Raw genomic sequence first — 16,943 nt, 5'->3', positions numbered from 1 at the left:
ATAAATATAACCACACAAGTGTCAAACAAAACATGCAAGAAATTAAATCTTCAGTTAAGAGAAATTAGTGTGCGGATGACATTCCAAGGCATTATCACTCACTAATGGCCTAGTCCTGTGATGGAGTGCCTGGCGACGGCAGGAAACTGTAATATATCCCAAAAGGATTTGCCAAGAAACCAATGATTCATGTGGGGCAATGTGCTAGGCTGACGGGGTCGAGAAGCAGTGGAAGGAATTGAAGGAAATATAAAGGCCATCATTCTGGTAGACAGGGTGATACTAAAGGGCAAATAAAAGGTGTTGGGGGCAGTTAGGAGAAATGAAGCTCTTTTTGGAAGGGATTTATTTCTCTAGAGGAGATATAGGGCGATTTTGATTAGCTGCAATGAATTCAATCCAATCTAGACACGCACGCACGCACACACGCACACAGAACCAGCTGGTTTCACAATTCTAAGATTCCCTGAGATATTGGGAGCAATAGAAATGTTTCCAAAGGATATTTCTCACATGCTCTATATGACTGCATTATATCAATGTATAATTCCATTTACAAGGTTCATGCCAAAAATCTTAGACGAGACAGACATGATAGGGTCATCAAAGGCGCTGTTGTGACATCATGTAGAGGTAAGCTTTTAATGTAGACTGAAGGCATACTGAGTGAATTGGTGAATAGTGTGTTGTATTACTTAACAATTTGATGGGATTACTTGGGATCAGAAACCCGGAAGGAACCCTAAGTCTTATGAATGCTTAATAGCTGGACTAAAGATTGGGAGAGTAAGGAGGAGTCACCATGATCTCAGTGAAAACCAGACAGGTTTAAATATTATCTGAATTAGGTACTTTTTGTGTTGGACTGGGCCAAAAGTTGAGCATTGTTGAAGAAGGCGCTATAAATAATTTGTCATGATTATGACCTTCGTGGAGTTAACAGGGTAAATAGGTGAGTTCAGGAAAGCAGGTTTGTTCAGTGCTTCCTGATCCTCTGGGACCTCAGGAGCCTCACCAGCTCCACAGATTTGAAGGAGTAGAATGAAGAGAAATAGGTTGGACTTTAATGATCCTAGTGCCTTATTTGACAATATACAATATGGCTAATGATGCTTCTTTAAATATATTAGCATTGTTATTTAATCTAAAAGGGGTATATGAGACAATTCATCATTAATTTATTTATTTTGTTCCATTTCAAATTGTAAAAGCAGTACAAATTGATTTTTTGCCGACCGTGGGGCAAAATGACTCAATAACAAGCTGACACCAAGTTGCTTTGACATGTTGGTAAAAACTTGCCAATATAAATGTCCTGCAGAGACAAAGTATTATTATCATTAATTTAGAGTACTTCTGATGTTAGCTCTTTTTTGGTCTTTTGATCAACTTCAGAGAAAAGATATCAAATTTCTTAGCTGCAAATTCTTCACCATGTGCACCAGCTTACTTCAAACTTTGTCAGTCTGCCATTTGTACATTGAAGAGGAAAAAAAGATGCCTTTTAAAACACAGAATGAGGGATGAGACAGAACAAAACAAAATGTGCCTTAAAACTAAAACAACCAAGCAAAACATGAAACATTATGTCAAAGCTGGGAATGACATCACTGTCAAGTTGACGGTGTTCCAGAACATGTCAGGAGTAAAATTCACTTTAGCCAGCTGACTATACATCATGCTGCATTTTGCACATGCATACAGCATAACAACATGTCCCTAGATGAACAGTATATTACTACAGCTTTTGCCACTATTGATGCATGGGGCAGCCATTTTAGGTTATGAAGTTAGGGTTGGTAAGGATCTTCTGGGTTTGAAATGGAATGCTCCATTAGTCCTTCTGCCCAATTCTATGAGAGGATTGGCGGAGAACGAAGCTATCAACATTGCCAACATGATGTCTTTAAAGAAGCATCAATGTGAGTATTATGCAGCAACGATCTCTTCCACTCCAAGAGGTTATATGTTATATTTCTTCAACTGGCTTAGGTAAAGCCTTCTAGTGCTCATTCAGCCTTGTGAGGCTGTGTTCAATACAGAGGCTGAATTACCATACAATGAAGTGACAGCAGCAAGATAAAAGGTTATAAATCTTTGAACTGGAATTAAGATCCAACAATGTGCTCCTTCATAAGAAAACAGTCTCTGATAGGTACTGCACCGACTTCTAAAAGAGAAGCAAACAACGATAAGGGATGCTGAAAGACTGTTGGACGTGCGGGTAGAAGTAAATTACAAAGCCTTCTACTTAATAGTATCGAAATTCTTGAATAATTTTCATTCGCACCTGGAATGTCATTAGATTTAGGGTACATAATATATTTTTCAACTTGAAAAAAATTGTTTGTTGATGTGATTATAGTCATGCTAAATAAATTAATGATCATCTCCATGCTGTTAAACTTGTAATGTTCAAAGAAGTATTCAATGTACAATGATATGAGAAAAGGAAAAGCATTGAAACCACTTTGTCAAATAACATATGTATATATGTTTGGTATTTTTGTTTAATAAATGACCTGAAGATTAATCAGTTGTATTCGTTGACTTATACATCAACAAGGTATTTTAAACAATGCAACTAATATTACCAGTCTAGTGAGTGATTTTTGGCACCATCTGTGAAGTATAATGATAATTCTCCTATTGTACTTCTGTACTAAAAGACTTGATTCTTTATGGGTTTAAGTTGTATTTTTACTTTTCAATGCATTTGGAATTCAGTTTGTATATATACAACCTATTTCATTCTTTCTATTGTGCAGGTACTGGCTGAACATTACTTTTTCAAAGCTGTTTTCTCATAAAAACTCTGAACATAAGTTTTAGACCTAGCAACAAATCCCACGCGATTAAGCATATGGAGTCACTTTCTATTACTTTTCTTATCTTATCTTCTTAAGGAATAAACAGAGCTGAGATGACATCTTATTCCAACTAGCAGCTCCTCTGACTCCAGAGAAGCAGGAGGACTCTCAGTTCTTTATTATGGTTCCTTTTGACATGTATTGACTGTTCAGAGCTCCTGTGCAATTGGCTCTCGTATAGAAGACGGCCGGAGAGCCCCCAGACTTTATTTGCAGCATTACTTCATTTAGCTATGTGTAATGGCTAGTTTTCACAGTATAATGTCATTTGTTATTGAATTGAGAGGTAAATGCATAGATTTGAAAGGAAAATGTGTCATTAAGGCTACGGCTTCAACAGAGCATGTGGCAATGCATAATCAAACAAAAAACATTTTTGTCTCTGAAACACACACACAAAATGCATGTCAGAGCCACTTACCGGATAATGAGGAACAATTATAACACTCACTGTTTTTTTTTGCTGTTACTTAATTATGAGACCAGGGGCACATTAGCAGACACACCAGCTTGCACACAGAGATACTCTTGCAAACTGAAACAGCCAGCAGTACAGAGTCAGGCACAAAGAGGTGGCACACACTCAGCTATAACCGGCTCTTGGCTGATAAGCAACAGCACACAATGGTAATGGGAGCATATAAACACTGATGCGAAAATCCTTGTGTATCTTACTGCATGAAATCTGTTCTATCCAAACTAAACACAAAAAGGGTCCTGATCAAACAAAATGTAAACATCTGAAGGGGAACAGAGTCTGGTTCTGTGGACAATGAATGCTTTACTGTTTCAGAACTAAACTACATACAGGTGTAATGGGTTTATAGTAAAAACTAAATGTTCATGGTTTAAAGGTTTCCATGTTTTTGTCTTGGAAGAAACTTGCTTTTCTGTTCTTGGTGAATTCCAAAGTGGCAAAGCCAAATGAAGCATGAAATATCCCACTAACTGCCTAAACAGAGTCACATCTGTACTTCACTTCAGTGTGGTGCTACCTAATACTAGGGCTGCATGATATATCGAAAATGTATCGTCATTGCCAAATGATTACTGTAAGCAGACTTTGTGGAGCTTTACATGGCTTCCTGGTTGTCTGCCCTAGACTTGGTGGCGCTGTGGCCGGGTTGTGCGCCCTCTCCCTTGGGCTGTGGAGCTGTCACTGGTCCCTGCGTCCGTAGCAGTGTGGAATTTTTTTCAACAAAACCATGTTGTTGGAATGGGAATATTGTCTCATAGACCACTTACTGTATGGGGTTTATGTTAGCAGTGAAACCAAACCAGAAAGACTTTAACACCGTATGCTTAAGCATTTGTTTATATATTTATACTATTTATTTAAGTCATATCATCATCGCAATATTCAACAACGTTATCACATATTGCAGGTTTTCCTTATATCATGCAGCCCTACCTAATACAATAACACTATAACTATAGCTACTTTTTAGTTCAATCAACCCCTCAAAAATATGTGTGATGTGTCACAAACTACCAGTGATTAGAGTCATAGGACTTGTGTATTAGCTTGTGCACATTTTACAGGACCTGTGTAGTTCTTTGAACCAGTGGTGTGCAATTAAGACAATTAATCTGATTCACTCTGTTACATCAATTATTACAAACCGAGCACTGGCTATAAAATGAATAGAGCTGGGAATTATTTTCAATAATTTAAAGAGAAGCTCAGTGCTCCAATTTAGCTTGAAGGTACACACGTTAATTTCCATTTACCCGTGCCACTTTTCTGACACCCCAAACATGAGCTAGCTTATGGGCTTAGTCTAGCAGAGGCAGTTTGACAGTGTCAGTGGTAAGGAAGATATAGAGTTGCTCCACACACTATTACACTAATCAGCACTGTAAACTAATCGCTTACTACTAATGATACAGCCAAAGAAATGAGAGCAAGGTTACTTGATTTTCTCTGGACGAAGGCAAATAATGAGCATTGAGGTGATAATATGTTAATGTTGAGCTCACTGCTTGCTTCCGCTGCCCTCAAGTGGCCAAAATCAAACAAAAGATAGAGTCATCAGGAGATTTTTTATTCACCCAAAATTACAAATGGTTTTGGGTTCTGCTCTGGAAACAAAATGATTACAGATGGGCAGACAGACATACTTATCACTATATCCCGCTGCATTAATTATATTGCAGGTTTCTTACGGTCTTATTAGCCTTTTGATCTAAAGGTTTCAAGTACACCCCACCATGTGTACTTTCAAATAGAGCAGGTGAAGTGGTAAGTGTGGTTGAAAGCAATGGAAAAAGTTAATGCTGAGTGAAATTTGTTAATTTTCTTTAGTTTTTTGTCTAATGTTATAATTGTGCCTTTTTACATTAGTGGGGGAAGAATTGGATTGAATATGTTTTTGTCCCATAAACATTAAACCAATAAAACCGATGTTATTTGTTACTTTTGCTCACTCACTTTTGTGTGAAAACCATTCAATTGCAGCACTGGTGAAGAGAGCAGTTTAAAGCTTTTGAGTCAGCCAAACAACACAAGGGTCCACCCAGCACTCATAACCAGCAAGTCTCTGGGGAACAGAAGCAGGATGCAAGCAAAGGAGTGGCCTGAGCTGAGCAGTAAAAGCCCACTGTGCACTCAGAGCTCAGCAGCCAGAGCTCTGACTGAAACAAGGGATCATCTTAACATGTACAAAAACAGAAAGTTGCTTCCAGCTGACACACAACGCAGTTAACCAACAGTTACACTACGACAGTGTTATATTATACTACACTAAAGATAACACATTCTTAACAAATCCACACTGGGCCAAAATAACCATCTGCAAAAAATGTAATCCCCCTCTGATCCAATTTACTAAACAATCAGACGAAAACGACGACAGAGCTAATCTAAGTGAAAGCACTATTCCTTTCATTCCTGAAAACAAAATCATGGGTGGATGGTGTCTCTGACTAGTCTGGGCTCATTAAACCTATACTACTGGGATGTCAATGTGACTTCATGGTCAAACAGGAAGAAGCTTAACTGCAATGCAAGACACTGTAGCGCCATCTGGTGTTTCATTTTGCAAGACAAGTTTAGCACCGACATCAAAGACCAGAGTTACCAAACCTCAGCATCAAAGACAGCACCTTGCATCATGAGACAAATCAGTGTGTGTGTTGGTTATATTGAGTGGAATCAGTCTTTTCTTCTTATCACCATATTTCCTAAAAATCCTTTGTCAACATTATAAAAGTAAAATGTTTGCTTCAGGACAGAATGTTTTTTTCCCATCACTTATTCATTTGTTTCATCCTCCACAATTGCCCAATTACATACTAACATTACAGCGCTGTTCACAGGGTCGACACTCCAGTGACAATATAATGAGGGTCTCATAACCAGAAAGGCTGATGTCATCTCATATTCATTGAAATTCCCAGAGTAGCAAACTCAAAAGGTGGTTGGTATGAAACTTTTATACTTGTCTACATCTCACAGAAAACATAGGGGCTGATTAGCCGTTCAGAGTACAATATGTCTGAATGCATATTAAAATGAAAAACAAAAACATGTTACCAGCCAAGATGTCATCCTAAATACACCTTAATAGCCCAAATATGAGAGGATATTGTTTCAGGAACTTTTGTTTGAAAAACTGGCAGTTTGAGTACTAGACAATTACATATTATTCAAATCAGATATTACTTTTAAATGCAAAGATGTTCTCTTACAGAGTGTTGCATTATGGATTGTCTGCCACCTTAATGTTGGGTGGTTAGGGAGTTTCTTCAAGCTGATAGTGCCTGTTAGAGTTAATCAGCCCTGAAAGTGTTGAGATACCGCAGTCCAACCTCTATGCGTTTCTGATTTGTTTGTGTAATGTGTTTCCCTGCCTAGGAGGTAATAAATTCCTGATGAGTTAAAACTGTTTAACTTCTTCACTACAGACACAGCCCTAAGGGCAAATAGTCAATCACACAGTAAAGAAGTGCCAGTGTTACAGATGATGAGGAGCAATGGAAGTATTTAAAGTTTTTAATAAAGGTGGTCTACTATTATGACCAGTTTGCTCAGTTTGTTAGAGCATGGTGCTAATAATGCCAAGCCCCATACTGGATATAGAAACAGTATGGTAGAGAAGTCTAAGATGACTGCTAATCAATCACAAATCAATGTCCCCCACAGTGGCCTAAGAGGGAGAGAGGGTCGGTGGTTTGATCCCTGGCTCCATCAGCCTGTGGACGAGATACTGAACCCCAAATTGCTCCTGACAGTAGCCTGGTGTGTAATAGAAAAGCACTGTGGTCTATAAGACTGGAAAAGCGTAATCTCTGCGGCAATGTTTCTGTGTGATTACTTGATCTGGACTCAAACATAGTACACAACTACTCGATCTGACTGTTGTTCTGTCAGTAAGGACTGTTTGGTATTTTTGTAAGGTTCAGAGTAGTGACTAATACTGGAACATGGATTAAGATTGTCTTGTCCACTACTGCCAATGAGGTCAAAAACTATGCTACAAACAAGCTAAGTAATACAAACTGTTAAACCAAGTTTGAAGGCTCAAAAGTTCTGATTGGCCATAGTCGAAGGCAGGTAGAGAAACCTGTAGTTATAGCACCCCACAGCCTCACTGATTACCCTGTCTTTTGAGCATTAGTAGACTCAATGCAAAAAATCATTCTGACATGGTGAACAGCTTAAAATGTATTTTTTGTTAAGGTTGAAAAGGAGATCTTGAGAGAGCAGTTCAAAACCTCTGTAAAGAGGACGTTACTGTTGGGATAGTCGCTTGTTGAATTGTATTTATTGAATTGGAAACCTCTGGTCATCTGTTGGCCTTGTGACCCCTGTTATATCAGTTACTGGAGTGTCTTCTGTTTGAGACGAAGACCAAGTTTGATTTCTGCTTTTCAAGTAATTCAGGCAGAAAAAAAAAAAACTGTACTGAAGCTACTGTAGTACATTGAATAAAACGAAGAAAAGATTGGCAGGGATCGTATATGCCAAAATAGCTGCTCACTCATTGGTAGTCCAGACAATCCACCTATCATCTTCTATACAGGCGGAAAACAAACTTTTCCCGCCTCATGCTCAGTAACCACTCTATTCTAATGAAATGCATGGAGTTGTAAAGCTTACAGTACAGGCAGGTAGAGGCTGCAGGGGTTCTGAGCATTTTGGAATCCACCTCCTTTACTGTGCATGTCATACTCTTCATTTGTAAAAACAGGGAGCCTACCTGAGTCATTGCGTAGGTAGGAGGACATGGCTGGGATGAGGCAGGACTGGCTCAGCAGCTCTTGCAGCACTGCTGGCAGCGCAGGGCTGTTGTGAGTTCTGCTCTCTGCTGAAGAAGCATCAGCACTGGGGCAGCTACAGGAGCCTGCCGGGTTGATGTAGCTTGCCAAGACCTAGTGAAAAACAATATTGAAATAAGATTGGTTCCCAATTAAAGTTGCTTACATTGAGAAATATAGGCAGTAGGCGCAGACTTAAGATGACCTGCTTTGGAACAGAGCCAGACTCGGACAATCCCTGTCCACAGCCATGCTGTGTCATCACTGTCTGCTTAACTATGATCTGTCTGGTAACTCCCTGTCCAACAAATGTCAATCTTGATCTAGATTAAAATGTTACAGGTATTCTATTCAGAGGAATCAACTTGTCAAAGTGTGTGAGAGAATAATCCATTTCAATGGTAAGAAAAGTGCAATCCAAGGCATGAAGTTTGGATGAACCTAAAACCAACACATCAGTCTTCCTGTCTCCTGAACCACTGCCACAAAGACATATCTCAGGGCATTAAGGTGATTTGTAGATACTGTATCTACTGGGGAGTTATAGAGATAAAAAGACTAAACATTGTTCTGTTTGATACAAAACTGTGTTACCCTGTTACATTTTTAAATGAAAAGCCTTGAATGAAGCCTTACCTGTAGTAAGCAGGTGACATGTTCTTCCTCTAGCCGTTGTTTGGTGAGGGCCTGCTCCACATCCCAGCCTGAGGCAGTAGATCCAGTGCCAAAACCAGTTCCTTTAGCCCAGTACAACTGCTGTTCCTCACTGGTGCCACCACCGTGGCAACTGGACATCTGTGGCTGTCAATGCAGACAAAGAGAAAACTCAATATGTAGTTTTAGAAGAATGAAACTATCCGAGTTGGGCGAAATTGTTGGATGACTATGGATTCGAAAGCGGTTGTATCTATCACAGCCAACACGAGTAAAAACAAAACCCAGTAATGTCATTTCAGTCAAGGCTTGATGTTTTCTTGGATGTGCATGCCTTTATCTCACATTTAAAACCGTAGGTATCATCTCACGTCTGTGCTCAGATCACAGCAAAGAGAGTGGGGGGTCTCAAGGACAGCCACTGCCACAGTGACAAGTCTTTGGCTCACGTTCAAGTTATTGTCCCTGTGATCTGTACTTGGCTCTGACAACTCCATAAATCCACAGTGTTGGGAAAGGGAGCAAGAGACAGAAGCAGATCTGGTTCAGAAGCTACAGACCCCAGCTTTCAGGAGATGGTTTGTCATTATTAAGCAAGCCAAGAGGAGAAAGTTAAATTTTAATGCATGCATCGTTTTGCTCAACAACACAGACTTTGCAGGCCAAAAGTGTCAGATTATTATAATCTGCTGGTTTCTCATTGTTATAATTTCAAGGATATCTATCGTTTCAGGCATACACTCCACAACTGGGCCAAAATTTCAGGCTGCAACAGTTCTGGGCTCAAAGTCTTGACAGGGTTTCCTAACCACTTATCATTCAAGCAGAACAATTCAGCTATTTGTCAGGGGTTCACTGGGAGATATGCAAAAGCAGTATTTCCCATTAATTACCTAGACTGTAATTAATTACCAGTAATTACTTAGAATGTGGCCGACTGCCACATCACATCACAATATCATAAGGAACCAATTTTTTTAATTATTTATATTTCTAATGATAACATAAAGGATCTCTAACTTTTGTGCCATTGCTTCATTAAAGAGCTGAGTGCAACACTCGGCCAACTGTGTCTCTCTCCCTTTCAAATATATTGACAAAAGACCCATCTGTCATAGTTGGACTGCCCATTGTTTATACATATTAAAGTAATGAAAAATGCTTGGCTTGATTTAAGAAAAGAGATGTTTGTTCAGGGCTTCTGTTACATGTTTCTGTAGAAGTCTAGGCAATGAATGAAGGTGTAGTGTCAGTTTAAGCGGAATTAAGATTAAAGGAAAGTTACAGTCGAGCCCAGCTGACTTCTTCCAGAACACTAAGGTTGAAAAACAATGTCTGCATACGTGTAAGTCTGTTCTTTTGTCCTTGTATTTTTTTTCCTTTTAAATCAAGTTAATGACACAATCAAACACTGAGGACATTTCTGCATTTCAGAGGCCAATCTGGCGGGTCTTTTCTTCTTCAAAGGGACAGCTCGAGAGAGGGAACAACCATGGTCAGCTGAAGGTCTTTATGAATACCAGAATAACTCTCAGTGTGTGTGTGTGTGTGTGTGTGTGTGTGTGTGTGTGTGTGTGTGTGTGTGTGTGTGTGTGTGTGTGTTCTAAGCATTTATGTCAGTGCGTGGCCTATACCTCAGAGACACTGGTGTTGGCATTGGGGTTACGGGGGGCGTGGTGGCTCAGAGCTGACAGACAGGCCAGGATGAGGTGGATGGCACCGATCTCCAGAGCCATGCGGCGCAGGAGTACACCATCATCAGTGGTGAGAGGAGTGCTGCTGAACAATGCACGCAGGACATGGAACGGCAGAGTGGGCAGCACATTGGCTGACGGAGACTGCAGTATGTGACCTAAGAGGGCAACAAAGCAAACAATTAAATCTGAAAACCAAAAGCATTTTTGTTTAGGTTTGTGTTTAAGAGGCCTTTGTTGGTTTGCAAATATCAAGATCATCCACTGTGAGTTTTACCATAACATTTTAAACAGAAAGCTAAAAAAAATTAAGTAATAGTAGTAACTTCTTTCATCTGTTTAAAAGATATTTCAATACTAGCACTAACAAGCAAATCATTTTAATGCTGACAAGTTTCTATTCTTTTACAACTGATATGAGTTATTATAATTACTATCTTAGGCTAGATATATAACATTGGTGGAATGTATATAACTATTTAAAATGTTATTCTGCCATTTCACGCAACCCCTTACCGTCATACACAAACTTCTTTAGTGTGTATATGTGTATATTACTGAAAAATTGTGAATTGTATTAGGCCCCTTTTTTTAAATCCATAAAGAATAGCCGTTTTCAGACATGTCCTGCGGAGGATCTCCAGAGAATTGGGTCCAGACGCCGCAGTTTGCCTCTAACGCAGCGGGGAGTTCTCTGCTCAGACACGTTCACAACAGCAACTAATTCTCCACATGATTCAGGTGAGAGGTGGTGCAGCAGGCAGCGACGGGATGTAAGGTGTTAAATCTATCTTGACATCTTCGTCTGCTGTTTATGTGTATGGCACCACTTTTTCCAGCGGAGAGGTTTGTTTTCTTTTTGAGTCTGACGCTTGTTAGAAGCGTTATCAACCCCCCCGCCTCGCTCCATCCTCCGGAGAAACTGCGGAGGATCCCCGGATCTCAGTGCATGTCTGAAAGCAGCTTATGTCTCTTTCTGACATCATTCAACAAAGCTTCTCATTTAAAGGAGATGTAAAACAAACTCAGATGGACAACTGTTTTAAAATGTTCAGAGACATTATTAATATTAGAAGCAAGCAATAAAAGAACATCGGATGTAGAACTGTTGGTGACTTACTGCCCTCTCCATCATCGGTGACTCCGAGCACTAGACGCAGAAGACACTGGGCGTGCTTTCTCTCCTTCAGCAGCACTTCTGCATACCCGGGCAGGCGCAGGAACAGGCCAAAGGCCGCCAGCGAGTGGGCGGGGATGGGTGACATGGTCTGCACAGAAGATGAGGATGACGAGGACGATTGGGACTGCTGCTTGTTGATAGGAGGAGGTTCGGTGGCGATGGACTCCGGTGCCTCATACACCAGCTCTCCCGACTGCTCAATGGTTACCCACTCAAACTGGTCACTGTCCTTGGGCTTCTCCTGTGTGGCTGAGGGCACCACTGGGGCACTGACCTGAGAATGACAATCCGGTAGAACAGAGGGTCACTTTAGCGATGATTAAGAGGTGTGGATATGAGACAATGCAGACAGGTGTGTTTGCTGTAAGAGAGCAAGAACTCTGCAGTTTCATGATGTGCAGAGAAGAGACTGGTTTCTTTACATGCTGCAAAATGTACTATTTCTATTACTTTTTCACTTCCCCAGCTAATAAAGACAGACAATGACATACATATTCCAGATCAAAGCAAAAGCACAATTTCATCCTTATTAAATCAAGGGGAGCCACTTGGCAGGCGACAGAGCCATTCTAGCATAAATATCAAAGTGACGCAAGGTCATTCTTGACCTTGGAATGAGTCTGACAAAACAATCCCAACTTAAAGGGATAGTTCAACCCCCCAAAAATAATTCAAGTTCATAAGTTCAATATTTGGATCAACTATCCCGTTAAGTTCCACTTACTATTTTTTTCTACAGCATTCAACCATACCACACTGTTTTTATCAATGGTTAGAGTTTGCTCCTTTATTAAAAAAATAGATGTGTTGAGATGAGCTTAGTAGCCGTTAACTATTTCATCATAGGTTTAACCAAGCCCCAGCAACCTGCTTTGTGTGAAGAGTGCAGGTGCTGGTCATGTGTTGGTGTAGTGACGGTTCTTGACTCACACTGTGACTTTAATACTAATCAATCATGGTTTGAATGTCATTTTCTATCTTAGTATTGTTGCTGGCCATGTTTATGACTTCATTGTCACAGTTTACAATCTTCCAATGGCTACTTCTTGCAGGATAATGCTCCATGTCACAAAGTAAAAGTCTCAAACTGGTTTAGGAGCATGACAGTGAGTTCAGTGAACATCAGTGACCTCCATAGTGACAAGTTGTGAGTCCAGTACAACCTTTGGAGTGTAGTAGAACAGGAGATTGGCAGCATGATTGAGCAGCTGACCAATAAGCAGAAATAATGTGCTACAGTCATGTCAACATGAATCAAGGACATTCTCTGACATCTTGTGGAATCAATGACATTAGGAATTGAGGGAGGCACTACCCAGTCCAAGTGTGGTGTTCTAAATAAAATGAGGGCTTTGAGAGTACATTAACATGCTTTAGATATAGAGTTGAGCCCTTCTTGTCTGTGAGGCTCACCTGTTGAATGACATCAGGGTAGAGCATAGGTAGTCTCTCTGCGATGAGGGCCAGGCCGCCCATGCCTGCAAAGACCTGCAGTGGTGACTGGATGGGGTTGGTCTCCAACAGGGACTCATCAGTGGCGGCGTCCAGACATTCTTCACTGGCCAACATTGGTTCGTCCTCAGGACAGCTGTTCAGTGTGTCACAGTGGTCCACTGCAAGGAGAGCAAAAAGAGGACCTGTTGTATGTTCATGCACTGTCTGGCATCCAGGAGCACTGTTTCTTGATCACCTACATCTACCATAAGGAGAATCTCAACACTGAGAAAACAGCACTGTTTGTTTTTGTAAAACTGATTGGCTTAGTGTAGTAAAGTACATCTCATACAGCTTGTATCTTGGGATATTGGACTGCTGATTTGTTTACAAAGAGACTCTGAACAAGACTTTGATGTTGATATTGTCATAAAACTAAATTGCCAAATATGATTGAATAAACTAAAATTGTTTTAGTTTTTCACAGGTTTTTCAACAGAAATCTCAAATGAATGAATCAAGGAGAATATCTGTGTTCCAGGAACAGAAGTACATTGTTGACTGATCTGAACCAGAGTGTTAATATGCTCTGAGGTATGAACATACAGCTGCCACTATCCAATTCAGTGTAGTAAACAGTAAAGTATTATGTTGCTATGGAGTCAGCCAGTAAGTCAAATTTGTATTTAGGTTATTGTTGGATTAGCTACTGGCCCTTCTTGTTTGAACTGTGATGGATGCAGACATTCGTCTGTTCCTTATAAAGGAGAATGTTGTTGGTCTCTTCTAATATTCTATTTCAGTTATTTTATGCATTTATTTTTCTACTTTTATGACCACAGAAAAACAATCTACACATTCAGATTCTTTCAGGCACTTTCATTCACTCTTCAATATTAAACTATGGGGTTTATCACTAAAGATTTACGTATCTCTCTCTTCCATTGTTTAAATAGCCAAACACAAGGCAAGAGGAGGAGAAAGGAGAGCCGGGATGAAGATAACAGCTTCCAATATCCACAGTGTGTCTTCATCACTGGCACTCAATAATAGAGCTTCATGTTTACAGTTGTGGCTATGCAACCCTCAGATGAAATGTGATGATGAAAAATGCAGAAAAATTAAACACCGTCCTGATGCCCTTGTTTACACAAAAAATATTGCAAGGAAGACAAAGTCAGACGATATAATGAAGGGTCACATCCCTCGTCCACCAGCACTAACCCACCACCTTATTATTTTGAAGGCATGGCCTCGCTGCTTTATCATTATCATTGATAGGTCATCTTCCAAAAAGCCACTCATCATCTCTTACAGAGGAGAAAATCAAGTGGATGATTTATTGCTCTCTGCTCACGCTACACCACACATTCTCTGGTGATGAATTCAACAGATGCTGGGCTGGTTAATAAAAGGCTTTTAACAGAGATTACCGTGTCTGAACTTACAAAACAGGAGTAGAGAATGCTCCTGTTTTCAGGCGGGCGAGGACAAGAGTGTCATTTGGCAGCTTTCCAGAGGACTAATGAAACTTCGACCATATGATGGGCTTTCAAATCCAAGAAAAACTATGGAGGCAAATATGTGAGTGCTTTTGTTTGACAACTTAGACTAAAAACTTAAAAAAGGTAGCCCATCATTTTAGCAATGCAATTAATGGACACAGGAGGAACAGTTTAAGAAAAAAGGATTAAAATCAATAGTGCCTACATTTCCTACAATGGAAAGTTTACAGTTTTTACTCAGGTGATATTTATCAGACTTTATGCAGCTCCCTCTGGAGACACAAAAGGCTTCATACAACCTGTTTTACATAAGCAGTATTACTCTCACCTGTAAACACACTTAGATGTGATATTTTGGAGTAACCCACTTCAAAAAAAATCTATTTTGTGAAAAACCTGTTAAAAAGTTAAAACTCTGCTAAAATACTTTTAAACCTCATGACAGTACATTTCCACCTGCTGAAAGCCTCAGTAGTGAATCCAAAGGAAATTTCTGACCATCACAATCTGGGGTCACTGCCTTATTTCCCTTCGTGTATAAGGCATAAAAGGGGTTTCAGGGAAGGAGAGATGAATTTGAAAGGCTTTTGGGGCCATTTGTAAGGGAATGGTAGTTTAGTTAAATGTCAGACATGACGTAAGTGGTTTAAAGAAGACAGCAGTCAGTTCTTTCAGAGGAATGGCACCTGGGCTGGCTCGTACACACACACACACACACACACACACACACACACACACACACACACACACACACACACACACACACACACACACACACACACACACACACACACACACACACACACACACACACACACACACACACACGGTATTAGGAAAACATGCGATATGCAAGACGTTGTTTAATATGGCGATGACGATATGACTTGCGATGAATAAACATTCACAGTCCCTGGCTACTGACGCAGAGACCACGGACTGCTCCACAGCCGGGAGAAGGCGCACAGCCTGGCCACAGTGCCACCAAGTCCGGGATGCACAGTACCACTAAGTCCACCTATAGTGTTAATTTAAAGTCTTTTCTAACATGTTTTGACCGTGAAAAGTTATTTTTTCTACACAGTCTTTAGCAGCTCTGTCAGTAATTTACTGCTCCTCTCTGTGTCTCTATCATTTGTGCCTTGCGCTGCGCCAACCGCGCTGCGCCAACCGCGCCGAACCAAACACCATCTCCTCCTGCTCTCCGTACATTGACTAAGTTCACAATGTCTGTTGTTTTTACCCAGACTGAGTTTACAAATGTTCCTGCAGAGGAAAAGAGCTTCATGCAAAAAAACGCTCTGCTCAAACATAACCTGTACAGCATGGCTAGCACTTTATTTGAGTACTCAACCAACAAAGCACTGCACTGCTAGAACACAGTTGCTTTTGCATACCAAAACATTCTGCCTGCAGTAGCCACAATGAAACTTTTCTCCCAAATGGTACGTCAGAGAATCTTTATAAGTGATAAAGAGCAGCATTATAAATTCAAGGGACTTTGTGGTTGCTGGCTCACTTTTGAGGCTTGTTGGGACAATAAATTGAAAAGCAGAGCGAGCACTCTTGTGAGGACTTCTACCTTGAAGAAGTAATAACATTCTGACAATACATCCAGTTTTGTAGTACAGCATCTACGAACCTGAATTGCTTAGTCATCTAGAGTAATCTGAAACAAGGAGACTTCAGTTTCAGAATGGAAGGTATGGATTTTAGAGAGGACATGACCAATGGACAAAAGGTATCTAAGCAGGGTCTGCAGTTTCACCGGTGCCGAGATAATCGAAACAAGACACTGCTGTTAAAAATGATCTGACCTAGTTCTGACCCAGCAGAATCAGACAGCTAATTGTACTCCCAACTAACTCCATGGACCAACAGTGCTGTTCTAGCTACAGGAGGGTCAGCAGTTTGATCCCATCAACAACCTGTACGAACTAAATGTCCTTGAGGATCCGGGTTACTTTGATAATCTCTCACACTGGAAAAGGCAACTGTGTAAATGGCTACAAATTAAATTATTAACATACTATTTAAAACCAGAAATAACAAGCGATATTCAGCATAGCATCACAGGTATACAACAGCCTTTCTTTTTGCAATTGTACATACGTGAATGACTAAAAAGCCCATGAATATTGTATAAAAGTAACATCTAAAAGATCAAAAAGCTTTAATTCCCCAGGGGGGGGTAAAGGTAAACAGGAGAGCAACTGTGATTGAACAGTTTGTGCTCAAACCCATTCCAAGAGCTTTTAGACTTCAAAGTCTGTTTTTAACAGAGCAGACCAAGAAAAGGCCGAGGTGATGTGAACTGAGGACACCTCCATTAAATCCTGACATAGGA

The 16,943-nt window shown here is 40.3% G+C and overlaps 1 protein-coding gene across 12 annotated transcripts in view; it reads right to left on the bottom strand.

Annotated features, from left to right (window-relative positions):
• birc6 (baculoviral IAP repeat containing 6) overlaps window positions 1-16,943 on the bottom strand; it is a 105,772-nt gene that overhangs the window by 39,903 nt on the left and 48,926 nt on the right. For 10 of the 12 annotated variants that reach the window (XM_034608281.1, XM_034608288.1, XM_034608286.1 and 7 more), the window contains 5 exons: window positions 13,071-13,294; window positions 11,598-11,931; window positions 10,418-10,635; window positions 8,766-8,930; window positions 8,072-8,243 (listed from right to left, as the gene is read on the bottom strand). In XM_034608281.1, coding sequence (XP_034464172.1) covers window positions 8,072-8,243; window positions 8,766-8,930; window positions 10,418-10,635; window positions 11,598-11,931; window positions 13,071-13,294 — 1,113 coding nt within the window. The remainder of the gene's footprint in view (window positions 1-8,071; window positions 8,244-8,765; window positions 8,931-10,417; window positions 10,636-11,597; window positions 11,932-13,070; window positions 13,295-16,943) is intronic. The other 2 variants (XM_034608287.1, XM_034608285.1) reach the window with 1 other exon arrangement.

This window comes from Hippoglossus hippoglossus, chromosome 15 (assembly GCF_009819705.1).
Source record: "Hippoglossus hippoglossus isolate fHipHip1 chromosome 15, fHipHip1.pri, whole genome shotgun sequence".
Classification (NCBI taxonomy): Eukaryota; Metazoa; Chordata; class Actinopteri; order Pleuronectiformes; family Pleuronectidae; genus Hippoglossus; species Hippoglossus hippoglossus.
Note: the sequence above shows the minus strand (reverse complement) of the source record. Positions and strands in the feature narration are given on the sequence as shown.